At 36.7% G+C, this 14,033-nt stretch overlaps 2 protein-coding genes across 6 annotated transcripts in view; one reads left to right on the top strand and one right to left on the bottom strand.

The window, feature by feature from the left end:
- The window catches only part of LOC112051897 (chromatin assembly factor 1 subunit A-A), a 112,519-nt gene that overhangs the window by 65,956 nt on the left and 32,530 nt on the right, over positions 1–14,033 (top strand). The gene's annotated exons all lie outside the window — the stretch shown is intronic.
- Positions 1–14,033, bottom strand: part of LOC112051898 (pancreatic lipase-related protein 2) — a 105,376-nt gene that overhangs the window by 71,729 nt on the left and 19,614 nt on the right. For 2 of the 5 annotated variants that reach the window (XM_024090733.2, XM_052887541.1), the window contains exons 7-8: positions 9,772–9,925; positions 8,892–9,052 (exon numbers count right to left, since the gene is read on the bottom strand). In XM_024090733.2, the coding sequence (XP_023946501.1) occupies positions 8,989–9,052; positions 9,772–9,925 (218 nt within the window). In that variant the 3' untranslated portion in view covers positions 8,892–8,988. Of the gene's footprint in view, positions 1–8,891; positions 9,053–9,771; positions 9,926–14,033 lie in introns of those variants that run through there. The other 3 variants (XM_052887543.1, XM_052887542.1, XM_024090734.2) reach the window with 2 other exon arrangements.

Below are 14,033 nucleotides of genomic sequence, written 5' to 3'. Positions count from 1 at the left end.
CTAATCCGTTTAGCTAGGCAATATTGGTTTTAGTAAAACACATGACGAAATAATAAAACCACGGAACCACGATAATTTCACATTGAAATAGAATAATTTAATTAAATTTCGATTTAAAATCTTCTTAATTTAATATTCTGTACTTTTATTAGCAGTGATAGCCCAGTGGATATGACCTCTGCCTCCGATTCCGGAGGGTGTGGGTTCGAATCCGGTCCGGAGCATGCACCTCCAACTTTTCACTTGTGTGCATTTTAAGAAATTAAATATCACGTGTCTCAATCTGTGAAGGAAAACATCGTGAGGAAACCTGCATACCAGAGAATTATCTTCATTCTCTGCGTGTGTGAAGTCTGCCAATCCGCATTGGGCCAGCGTGGTTGACTATTGGCCTAACCCCTCTCATTCTGAGAGGAGACTCGAGCTCAGCAGTGAGCCGAATATGGGTTGATGACGATGACTTTTATTCTAATACTAGGGGCGCCCGCGACTTCATCCTTGTCGAATTCAGTTTGTTACAAATCTCGCGGGAACCATGGATTTTTCCGGGATAAAAAGTAGCTTATGTGTTTGTACTGCACGTTTTGTGTAGAGTATTTTGTCGGACCTGGGTGACGTTGTCGCATGGGTTCGTCGGCTTTTCGCGGATGATAGCAAAATAAATAAATCATTATATAATCATGATGAACTTCCGCAAAGTAACGCCTGCTTCTATCTAATCTCAGACCAATTATTGTATGGACCTGCCTCGTTAGACGTTACTTTTCTGTCAAAGTATATGATCAACGATCTAATGCAATTATAAAAAATGTCTCTATAGAATCGATGTTTTATAGTTATAATTGTATTCGTCGGTTATAGAGCTCCGTAAAAATACCTTTTTTTGTAGGTAAATGGTGTAAAAAATGGGCAAAAATTCTAGTTTAGTGTAAGGTATATGCCAAATCTAAGCTCGTTTTCCTCAGAAAATGACAGACAATTTTGTTCGTGAATTTGGGTGCGGTACTAGTCCTTTTTTAATTGGTCTGAGTATCTAATATATATTACTTTATTTCTTGTATTACTCAGGTTTTTCGCCACAGACCTTGTATTAAACGATAAGGGTGTGTGTGACAAAATGATACTCCCAAGGTTGAGTTCTTTTGAGATGGATATGTTGGATGCTGCCTTCTGCAAAGTGAAATACAGCGAAGATCTGGCGATCGCATGGAATAAAGAGCACAGGAAATGTGACCTCGCATCGGGGAAAATAGGATCAAAACAAACATTCTTGGATTGGAAAAACCTCGCTCAACTTTCGCCCTGCGTATCTAATCTGACTGAATAAACTATAACCCTTATACTCATATTTTGACGGCCTCCGTGGCGCAGTGGTATGCGCGGTGGATTTACAAGACGAAGGTCCTGGGTTCGATCCCCGGCTGGGCAGATTGAGATTTTCTTAATTTGTCCAGGTCTGGCTGGTGGGAGGCTTCGGCCGTGGCTAGTTACCACCCTACCGGCAAAGACGTACCGCCAAGCGATTTAGCGTTCCGGTACGATGCCGTGTAGAAACCGAAAGGGGTGTGGATTTTCATCCTCCTCCTAACAAGTTAGCCCGCTTCCATCTTAGACTGCATCATCACTTACCATCAGGTGAGATTGTAGTCAAGGGCTAACTTGTAAAGAATAAAAATAAAATAAATAAATAACATGGATTAAGATTTATAACCTCAATTTTCTTCAAAGCGTTTACCACTAGTTTAAATTTCACTTCACTTTGGAAATTTGAGATCCTTATCAAAGTTTATAAATAAGGCCGTTAGATGCATTGAATGCTTTAAAATTAAGATTTAAAAAGTTGCTGTCGATACAAAAATATTCATATCTAATAAATGAAATGTAACTATTATTTAGTTTTAAATAAAAAAATTGAGAATAAAGCCGTTTCTCTTTTATTGCACTAGTGGAAGTCTGCGACTTCTTAGGTCTTGGCCGCATGAAAACTCTTCTAAAATTTAATAATGAGACGAATATCTTAGCATTCCATGGATTCACCGTGCGGGTGCCGGGTCCATTCCGTGGTAGAGAGAAAAACTCCGAGCAGAGACCTGAACTTTTGACTACAATACAATACAATAGCCATATGGATCAAGCAACCTAATAAAAATCAGATATATGAGTACCTACATCATGTTATAAGAATTACTTAGCGATTTTTGTGTCCATCCGTATCATACCTACATCATGTTATAAGAATAACTGAGCGTATCCGTTGGTTTAATTCTATTATTTAAATCAGTTTTTTCCTTTGTACCTATATAAAATGAAAAAAAAAACGCGTATCTAGCATCAGCAGATTGTCGCTGACTAGGCAGATTGCGACAAATGAGTATATGAAAGGCTTTGCTGTCGTCATCAATATCTGTAAACATGATCTCGATTCATACGAGATGAGAAATGGGGCGCCATCGCGATATGTTATACCGGTGCTAGATTTATCGATGTTCTGATTCGGCTACATCGATTTGCGTCGAAGTGATGTTCGTTTTACATTCATCACTTCATCTATTTTTGTTTCGTGTGCTTCTATAAATACTACAAGTCTAGTAATAGAACAGCACATTTTTTTACTAATTTCTATAGTAAAATTGTTTTCATACTGTTACTATCGCGTTGACGTAAACGCGAATTTATATGGAATTGAAACGGTTGTGCAGTAGTGCCACTAGATGGCACTAGTTAGAAATACGCGTAACAACATTTAACGCGTTAACAACAGTTAGAAATACGCGTATCGTAACGTACGGTATAATATATAATACGGTTATGTTGTTATGGTTTTTTAAAGCAATTTCAGGATTTTTTTTGTTTAATGTTTCTCTGTCTACGATTTAATGTTTCTTTTTAACTTGTGTCTTACTGACATTTCACAATATTACATGACATTGACAGCTTACACCGGATATGAATTAAATTCCAGGTGTTTTAATTGGCTGTTTTGAACACTTTTATTGTATTGTCTATGTTTAATTTGTAGACAAGGGTGCGAAACAAAAAAATATTTATCTAGTTAATGCGGGTTCCAAAAATTCTGAAAATTATCTTCTATCCATAAAAAATACTATCGACCTGCTTATAAATTTTCAATAATAAAGGCCCATTTTGGGAAATTTCTGTTTAAGTTCTTTTGCGAAGGTTTGACACGAATGTAAAGGTCTAGAGACTGATAATTCCTTCTGAAATTATTACGTCTGACTTTATTTGATAAAACGTAGGTATAGAATATAGATGATACATTCAAGAAAGGGTGAATTTAGATGGTTGATTGCAAATTACTACAATCATCCATCTAATTTCACCCATTCTGACGCAATATATTCTGACCATTTCCCACTTATGGCAAATTACGGCAAATAACGTCACATTGGAGCTCTCGTTAGTGTTATCGGCAAACATAATCAACGTTCGGCTCCAAATCAAATGCCATCGTAGCTTGGTGCCAATTTCATCAACAAGCTATTTATTTGGCTTGTTCAGCTTATAGATAAGATACTTATTATTAAGTTTGCTAAGTAAAAAAACTCGGCTAAAGCCAAGTATAGATCCAACAATTGTGATGCCAATAAGGAAAAATATCATATTATTCGGAATCGCTGCAACAGGTTGTGTAGAGACATGCAACGACGCCATATCCACAAATCCATACTCGAAGAACAAGATTCAGGTCGAGTGTGGACATTTCTTAAGTCTCTAGGAGTTGGGAAAGCGCGTCAAAATAATAGCTCCTTCAACATAAATTTAAATCTGCTTAATAGCCACTTTTCCTCTACTTGCGTCATTGATGACGCCACTAAACTTACTACTAAAAATAATTTACTAGCTTTACCCACTTCTGATGATCCTGCTTTTATTTTCTGTCAAGTCACTGATAGTGATGTTGAGAGAAGTATTCGTGAGGTCAACTCTGATGCTATTGGTACTGACTGCATTAGTCGGAAGATGATTATTCCTCTCATTAACCTACTAGCTCCAATAATTAAATCCTTATTCAATTTCTCCATGTCTTCCGGGAGCTTTCCTTCCTCTTGGAAGGATGCTCAAGTCATTCCACTACCCAAAAAATTAAATCCTTCCTGCTTTTCTGACTATAGGCCTATTTCCATCCTCCCATTCCTTTCAAAAGTTTTTGAGCGTTTAGTCCATCGTCAATTAAGCCTTTTCCTAACCCGACAGAATCTTTTAAATCCTTTTCAATCTGGTTTCCGCACTGGTCATAGTACGACTACTGCATTAGTAAAAATTACCGATGATATTCGTTTTAATATGGACAATCAGTGTGTCACAGTGTTGGCCTTACTAGATTTCAGCAATGCATTTAATAATGTCGATTTCGAACTTCTACTAGCCAAACTAGCTTCTCTCAACATATCTCCTAATGTGATAGACTGGTTTCATAGTTACTTGTTTGGACGTCGGCAGCGTGTGCGAGTCAATGACTCTGTGTCTGATTGGTGCACTATTTCTGCCGGCGTACCGCAAGGTGGCGTGTTGTCTCCTCTTCTTTTTTCTCTTTTTATAAGTTCTATTACTCTTCAACTTACCTCGCTCTATCACTTGTATGCAGATGATCTCCAAATATATGCTCAGTCCAAACTGGCTGATTTACCCAATGCAATAGATGCCATAAATAAAGATTTAGATTGTATAGTGCAATGGAGTAAGTCTTATGGCCTTAAAGTCAATCCGTCTAAAACCCAAGTTATTATTATAGGCAGTCACAATTTGGTTGCACGTATTGACTGGGATAATATTCCTTATGTAATCTTTGATGGAACGCGTGTGCCATTTAGTGACACGGTTAAAAATCTCGGAGTTACTTTTGACAAGTATTTCACTTGGGCCCCTCAGGTAAGCAGAGTTAGTGGGAAGGTGTTTGCATCCGTGGGGTCACTTCGTAGGTTACGAAACTTCCTTCCTTTATCTACTAAAATTGCGCTTGCACAATCTCTCCTGTTACCAATTCTCGATTACGCGGACACTTGTTATCTAAATTTGAGTGAAGAATTACTGGATAAACTTGAGCGCATTCAGAATGTTTGTATAAGATTCATATTTGGACTTCGCAAATATGACCATGTTTCCGAATTTCGCGAAAAACTCAAGTGGCCCTCGATCCGCCTTCGCAGGAATACTCACATTCTGTCTTTTTTGTATAATGTCCTGTTTAATCCTACGACTCCGATTTATTTAAAAGAGCGTTTTAGCTTTTTAAGTGATACTCACTGTCGCTCCCTTCGCTCCGAAGACAACCTAATCTTGAAAATTCCTTCCCATAATACTTCCTTCTATTCTAAATCTTTTTCTGTTAAAGCTGCTCGGCTCTGGAATTCATTGCCCTTAGACACTCGGCGTGCCCAATCTCTAACCTCTTTCAAACGGCTGGTAAACATGCACTTTTTTCCTCCCTGATCTTTTAATTTAACTTATTAATCCAAATTACGCTTGTATGTGTATGTTTTATTTTTTTATTTATTATTATTTTTGAATTATTTTGTTTAATTATTTTTCTTTTGTCTTCCCTTAGATGCCGTCTTGTTTTTATGTTTTGCAGGTTTTCATGTATGTATGTATGTGTGTATGTATGTATGTGTGTATGTATGTATGTATGTATGTATGTATATATGTATTTCTTTGTATATATGTATGATGTAGTTAAGTATAGTCTATGTATTATTATTATGTATTATTGCTTAATATTTATGTATTTAAATTACTTAACTTTTCTTATTTTTGTGTGCGTATACCCGAATCGGTGCTTACGTTTTTTTTTCTCTTCCACAGTGGTTGTCTGGAAGAGATCGCTCTTTAGCGATAAGACCGCCATTTGTACATTAGTTTCTAAGTGTTATTATAAGTTATTGTTTATTTTTGTTTTTAATGTACAATAAAGTATATTTCTTCTTCTTCTTCTTCTTCTTCTATTTTTTTAATAATATTTGCCATATCTTTTAAATGTGACTAATATTCCTTTCTTACTGTGCCGTGGGAGACTAACATTCCGAAAGACCACAGTATGAAAGTGAATAAATATTATGACCTAACAAACGAACTAACTAAAAATGGCTATGTAGTTAGTCTGTACGCCGTAGAAGTAGGTGCGAGAGGATTACCAGCAAAATCTCTCTATAACTTGCTTAAAGACCTTGGCCTCTCTAGAAATGGAGCTAGTTCTATATTAAAACGAGTATTCAAAGCTGCTCTAATAGGATCTTACCAAATTTGGATAGGCAGGGAGAACAACACGATCAGAGAACGCGGAGTGTTGATCGATCGTCAAAGAATTCCTTAACACTACATCCTGTAGTCACAAGTTCAGAACTCTGCTCGGAGTTTTTCTCTCTACCACGCGATGAACCCGGCACCTGCACGGAGAATCCATGGAATGCTAAGATATTCGCCTCATTCCCCTCCAACTAGTCGGGAAAGACTGTATTAGGAGTGGGTACGACAATAGACCAACGGGGCCGAGATCGAACTGCCACTCCTCGGTGATGAGTTCGGCCGCACATACCGTCGAGCTGTTGAGGCTCTTCTAGAAAGAAGATAACTGTTAAAGCCACAGAACTAACAGCACTTATGCTGCGCAGAGATTGAGCATAAGCGATAAAGTAATCTATGCTATTGGCTAGTGAAACTATGTTATTGGCGCTTTTTTTATTAGCTTCCCTTGTAAATAACTATGTACTATGTATGTAAGAAAATCTTGGAATCTTAATTTGACCCACTTCCCGGCCTTCGGTTAGGATGAAATTTTGCACACGCTCTGAGTTCTGATGACAATACATGACTAGATAACAGCCAGTTTCTTTATGTTAAGCTAAAGTAACAGTAAAAGTAATAAGTAGTAAAGAAGACTTGATTTTTCCGTGATTAAGACCGTCACTTTTGCTTTATGACGTTACTTTGACTGTTACTTACGATAAAGAAACTGGCCGTAAGTCATTACAAATTCAATATGGTGGCCTCCCCAAGATGGCGGACTGGCTGTTTGAAATCCACCCCCATGATATGGATGGATTTTCTGTCAGGAATACTGCGTATATAATAAAATTAGTGCGTGCTAAAAGCGTGTTTTTTAGTTTTTTTTACTATTATATTAGTTTTCAGTACTTATAGCATGCTTTTCCAGTTGACTTTTTTAAAAGAATTATTGAAGTCAGATAAAGGTAACTCAGATAAAGTTTACACATAGGCCTATAAATACAAAAAAATATGCCTTTTGCATGGCATCAATAAGAAATGTTAACGAATTACTCGTTAGTCGTTAAGTATTCATGAAATGCTGTATTTTACCCTAAAATTTTACACTACGATATTGTGTAGAAACCGAAAGGATTATGGATTTTCATCCTACTCCTAACAAGTTTGCCCTTCCATCTTACATTGCATCTAGGTGCATCATCAGTTACTATCAGGTGAGATTGTAGTCAAGAGATAACTTGTAAAGAATAAAAAAAAACTCTCAGCCTTCATAAAATCTGGTAAGTCTAAGTCAAACCAAAGCTTGGAATGACGTCGTTGTTTTTGTTACATTCAGTGACGTAACAGAACAATAAAAAGCAAACCTCATTTCATTACTGCGTTTGCTCCGAGAGTTTGCTCACGCATATTGGACCGTTCTTGTTACAATAAAAACCATGTTCAATCTAACTTTAATAAATAATGTTTTGTTTGTGCTACAATATTGATCCAATATCATCATCATCATCATCATATCAGCCGATGGACGTCCACTGCAGGACATAAGCCTTTTGTAGGGACTTCCAAACATCACGATACTGAGCCACCTGCATCCAGCGAATCCCTGCGACTCGCTTGATGTCGTCAGTCCACCTGGTGGGGGGTCTTTGACTTTTTTGAATTTCTTCCATACCCTTACCTACCCTTTTTTTTTTTCGTGGGGAATACCCTTACCTACCCTACTCCTACCCTACACCTACTCTACTCCTACCTTACCCCTACCCTACCCCTACCCTACCCCTAGCCTACCCCTACCCTATTGAGGATCTTTTTTTTATTTTGCGCGATTTGTTCGTAGTATTCTCCAGTTAAAATACTTGTGCACACCATTGCATACACCGATGTTACGTAACGTTTGCGAGAGCACAGCTGTCAAAATATGATATAAGATAGGAAGCGGAGAGAAAAATTGTAGCTACCTGGCTCAGACCCAACGGTTGTGAAAAAGTGTAAAGTTTGCACGAAGTTTGCTCAAATTCATTTAAGTCTATCTAGTGTCAAATCAATAACTAGTTCTTCATATAATATGAGTCAATATTAGTCCGGTCAAATTAAACCAAAAAATAAGAGTAAAGTTACCTAAATTCCCACCAAGCTGAAAATCAGTAAGATTGTTTAAAATATCATTAACAATAAAATTTTAAAGTTCCCCATCTTTCCCCTGTAAGGAAAAAAAATTATTTAAGGTCAAAGGTCAAAAAAATGAGGTTTTCGCGATTTCTCAAAAACGGTGGCTCGTAGAACAAAAGAATCAAAAAATTTTTGTAGATAATTTTATGATCTAAAATTTTTGTCTGAGGTATTTTTATGATTAAACTTAAAGTTTTTCTGAAAATCGCGAAAAACTATTTTTTTTTCTTTCAATTCAAATAAACAACACTTTCCTCTTTATAATATTACGAGTTTCTAAGACGAAGATTGGCAAGTTCTTGTTTCGCTTGTTTTATAGCATCCGCCGCGCACCGCCGCGCATCTGCGTGGTTCCTGTTCCCGTAGGAATACGGAGATAAAATATAGCCTACAGCACTTCTCGATAAATGGGCTATCTAACACTTAAAGAATTTTTCAAATCGGACCAGGATTTTTAATACAAAAATATTTTTAAAAATATATTTTAAATAAATACGTTTATTATTTTATTAAAATTATATTTAAATAATAACAATAATGACTTCAAATATTAATGCCTAAGTTAGACCAAGTCACTTAAGGCCCGTTTCTCGCGTATGGCGGTTTTTCATTCGTCAGTAAAAACATTTGTCCCTTTGCCCTGAAAACAAAAAAATATAATAAAGTAAAATATTATGTTCGCGGCTGACTGAGCAGACTTCTGCGGTCGGGGAATAAGATTCAATTGTGATTTATTGTCAGACATTCATCATTCATCCCAAATATTACATTTGATTTTGTTACTGAATCAACAATATTTGTATCTGTAGTATGTTTTTTTTTTATTCTTTACAAGTTAGCCCTTGACTACAATCTCACCTGATTGTAAGTGATGATGCAGTCTAAGATGGAAGCGGGCTAACTTGTTAGGAGGAGGATGAAAATCCACACCCCTTTTCGGTTTCTACACGACATCGTACTGGAACGCTAAATTTAAACCGCTTGGCGGTACGTTTTTGCCGGTAAGGTGGTAACTAGCCACGGCCGAAACCTCCCACCACCGATACCTGGACCAATTAAGAAAATTTCAATCGGCCCAGCCGGGGATCGAACCCAGGACCTCTGTTTTGTAAATCCACCGCGCATACCACTCCGCCACGGAGGCCCCCAAAGTGCTTTCGAGGCACGGGGGTTTAGTGTAGCATTAACAGGGTAGTTGAATCATATCAAATTTAATATATAAACAATATAAATTTCGCATAGTAATATATCGATAATTAATAAATAAAAGTTATGGATTTCTTATAGTAAGTTTATTATATTATAAGTTAGTAAGTTTATTATATTATAAGTTAAGCTCATAATGGTGGTTATACTCACGGTGGCTGTGCTCCAAAGCCCATATAACCGTGGACCATAAAACGGCACGAGGCAGTAGCGCTTCTCCAGTCTCTGCATAATGTCGCCGGGAAACCTGCAGGGTTCCGCACAGATTCCGCGAACAACCTCCACGAACGGTTGTGACTGCAACCATCTGAAAAGATTCGCAAATCTATACTTCTATACTAAATATATTATAAAGGTGTAAAGTCAGTGAGCTTGTGATGTTGTAGTTACCTATTTTGCGTACGGTCTTTACGGATCTCACTGGATCTCATCATCATCTCCTTACCCTTATCCCACTTAAGTGGGGTCGGAAAAATATGTCAATCTTTTCCATTCGTCAACTCATTATCCACTCCTTTTACACACATGTCCTCTTTCACACAATCCAACCATCTCTTCTTTGGCCTTCCTCTCCTCTTATGTCCTTCCACTTGCACATTCCACATTTTTCTAGTAATATGACTTTCCTCCCTACGCATTACATGTCCATCCGTCTACTTACTATCCGTCCATTTCACCGCCCAACATTCTGATCCATGCAGCACGACAGGTCTTACAACCGTTTTGTATATTTTACCCTTAAGTCTAAGATGCATTCGCGGGTCACATCTCTCTGGATCTGTAGAACCAAATTTTTTTACCAAACCAAAAAGAAAATTACCAATAGTAAGCCACTTTCAAACAACGTGGAAATACGGGGAAGAAATATATTTAATTTAATAAAAATATTATTTACAGTTAATAGAATAAATTAAGGGTGTGTATATTACACTTTCTAATGACTATGAATCAGAGTTTTTCCTAGGTGAACCCTATGACATACGGAAAAAGCTAAAATGAAATGAATTTTCCCAGTAAAAAAAGAGTAATGAAATATTACCTACAATTAATTTTGAATGAGTTTTCAAAAAGTTGGATTAACTTTATGAGCTACGAAGTTTTGTAGCGAAGTTCTACAAAGCTTGGCATGGGAATTTCAGTAGCTATTTTAACTTTTTCCCAATTGTTGATCTCTAACGAAAATGTCAGTAATTTTGCGGAGACCGTTGTGCTTGAAGTGCTTGGCGTGCTTATCCATGCAAGAGGCCTATGTACAGCGGTGGACGTCCATCGGCTGATAATGATGATGATGATGATGACATGATCTGTGAGATACTAAAGTAATCATGGTAGAGCCGTGGTTGCACCTACTACTACCTACTGTGATTATGCATGCTACACCTCAAACATAGGTACACGGTAGGTGCGGAGAGCTGTGATAGCCCAGTGGATATAACCTCTGCCTCCGATTCCGGAGGGTGTGGGTTCGAATCCGCCTCTGGGCATGCACCTCCAGCTTTTCAGTTGCATTTTAAGAAATTAAATATCACGTGTCTCTAACGTTGAAGGAAAAACATCGTGAGGAAACCTGCATACTAGAGAATTTTCTTAATTCTCTGCGTGTGTGAAGTCTGCCAATCCGCATTGGGCCAGCGTGGTGGACTATTGGCCTAACCCTCTTATTCTGAGAGGAGGCTCGAGCTCAGCAGTGAGCCGAATATGGGTTGATGACGACGACACGGTAGGTATATAATGGGTGCGACCACGGCCAGAGTATAAAAAAAACACGGCTCTACCATGATCACTTTAGTACATATGCATTTCCCAATTTCTATCAGAAATATTTTCTTGTTTCGTTCATTATTTACAACGACATACATTGTACATACGGTACATAGACTAGATGATCACTGTCAACCGCACGGCTCGCGGAACTGACGGAAGATTATATGGAAACCTGTCAAATAGTTGCTCCCCGCTTAGCATTAGGAACAACTTTTATGCGCCGTTTTCATGAAACGTAAATGCAGTCTATACAATATAATGTCGTTGACTTTTTACCCGACTGCAAGAAGGGTTATGTTTTTCGCGCGTATCTAGTATGTATGTATGTAATATTCTTTATTACCTCATATCTTCCAAACTACTGAACGTATTTACGTAATTAGGATATCGTTAGATTTGTCTCAATAACCCAAGTGTTATTAGATAGGTAAAACTAAAAAAAGTAACAAGAAGACTGTGAGACGCTATAGACTCGAGGTAATTTTTTTTTCTTCTAATATTGAAATATGGGTATCAAATTCAAGACTTTTTTGTGAGAATTCTAAAATGGTATATCATGGCTATGTTAAAAACAAACTACAATTAGAAAAACGTTATTTATTAGTTGTCTATGCAAAATACGCGAGGCGGATGACTATAGGCGCGAGCAGGTTTGTGAAGTGAAGTTATAGACTAAATTAAATATATTGATTATAAAAATCGACTAAGTGCGAGTCGGATTCGCTCACCGAGCGTTCCGTAGAATTTTTTGAATATTTGCTTAACGTCGGTTGGATGTATAAATTATCGTACTTTGTAATAAACGTAATAAATTAATCCGAAATTAACCATCTATCGTAACTAAAAAGTGTGAAATAAATAAATTAATTACACAAATAAAGAAACTCGACTGCATAAAGTATAAAAAAATCTGAAAAAATAAAACTCAGTCCAGAAGTGTAGAAAGCAATTAGAAAACAGTCGGGACCTATTAAATAATGTAGAAGAAAATCATTCTATCCAATATCTAAGGTCTAATTTCTAATTGCTTTCTACACTTCTGGACTGAGCTTGTTTTTTTTCTTTTCAGGTTTTTTATACTTTATGCAGTCGGGTTTTTTTATTTGTGTAATTTATTTATTTTTAGTTTAGTAGAAACATTTTTGTGATTTTAAAGTCAGTTATATTTTTTTATTAAAATTTTTCATGTAGTCGGGTTGTAAATTTTAAACTTAATTTTTTTTTATTAATCTATTTATTATAGTTTTGTATCTAATAATATGTTAACGATACACTATGTGGTGTACAAGACTTCTATAACCAAACGTGGCTGGCTGGCTTTCCAAATGGCTGAACCATTTGGAAAATTTTAAATGGATAACAAACAATCTGTTAAGACCGTTAAAAGATTTATCTTTGGAAACGCCAAAACATCAAATCCCAGCATTGTGATATTGTAAGCAAACTGGCGTTCCAATTGGCTTTCATCCAAAATTTGATCGTTTTGTCCGAATTTCAATACTACTTGGATACGTTCAGAAATGGTTGCTTTCTTTGATAGTAATAATAGATAACTTTCAAGATTATGCATGCCAGGCTTTCAAATAATCGGCAAGTTATGGGCTCAAAGTCATTTGAAAATTTCTATTTAAATTATCTTATAGTATTCCAAATTCTTAACCTTGGCTTTTATTGAAGCTCTGATTCGATTTGTAAGGCTTTTCGTGAATTTTATCACGGTATAATTTAAGTTGGCAGTTCTTGTAACTGCCAACTTAAATGAGAGCCGTGATATAACCTCTGCCTCCGATTGCGGAGGGTGTGGGTTTGAATCCGGTCCGGGGCATGCACTTCCAACTTTTCAGTTGTGTGCATTTTAAGAAATTAAATATCACGTGTCTCAAACGGTGAAGGAAAACATCGCGAGGAAACCTGCATACCAGAATTTTATTAATTCTCTGCGTGTGTCAAGTCTGCCAATCTATTGGCCTAACCCCTCTCATTCTGAAAGGAGACTCGAGCTCAGCAGCGATCCGAATATGAGTTGATAACGAACGAACGAAAATCTGTGAGCTTGTGATGTTGTTGGGGTTACCTATGTTGCGTACGGTCTTTACGGATCTCTCTGGACCTACGGAACCAAATTTTTTTACTTAACCAAAAAGAAAATTACCAATAGTAAGACACGTTATTATCACTAAAGCCACTCACTCTCACTTACAAACAACGTGGAAATTCGGGGAAGAAATATATTTTATTTAATAAAATTTTTATTTATAGTTAATTCGAATAAATTAAGGGTGTGTATGACACACTTTCAATGACTATGAGATATATATTATTACATAAAGAGATAATAAATGCACATTGAATGTTTCTAGTATGAAGTTTTACATTTAACTTCATACTATATTTATACGCTATATTATATTTAAACGCTTTTTTAACGTCCGTTAAAAAATCTCTCCTGCTATTGAGGCCTAAGAGAGAAAGAGAATAGCACTATTCATTACGTAGAAGGCTTACTATAAAGATTGATCGCCACGTCCAAATGTCAATGGAGATTAGTAACCTCAGATAGAACATATAAGACGAATGTTACGGCCCAGATCTCCCAATATTTGCTCCCTTGAGTAGCGTTGAGGTTACATACGGCAATCATTGAGATTGAG

Source organism: Bicyclus anynana, chromosome 19 (assembly GCF_947172395.1).
Source record: "Bicyclus anynana chromosome 19, ilBicAnyn1.1, whole genome shotgun sequence".
Lineage (NCBI taxonomy): Eukaryota > Metazoa > Arthropoda > Insecta > Lepidoptera > Nymphalidae > Bicyclus > Bicyclus anynana.
Note: the sequence above shows the minus strand (reverse complement) of the source record. Positions and strands in the feature narration are given on the sequence as shown.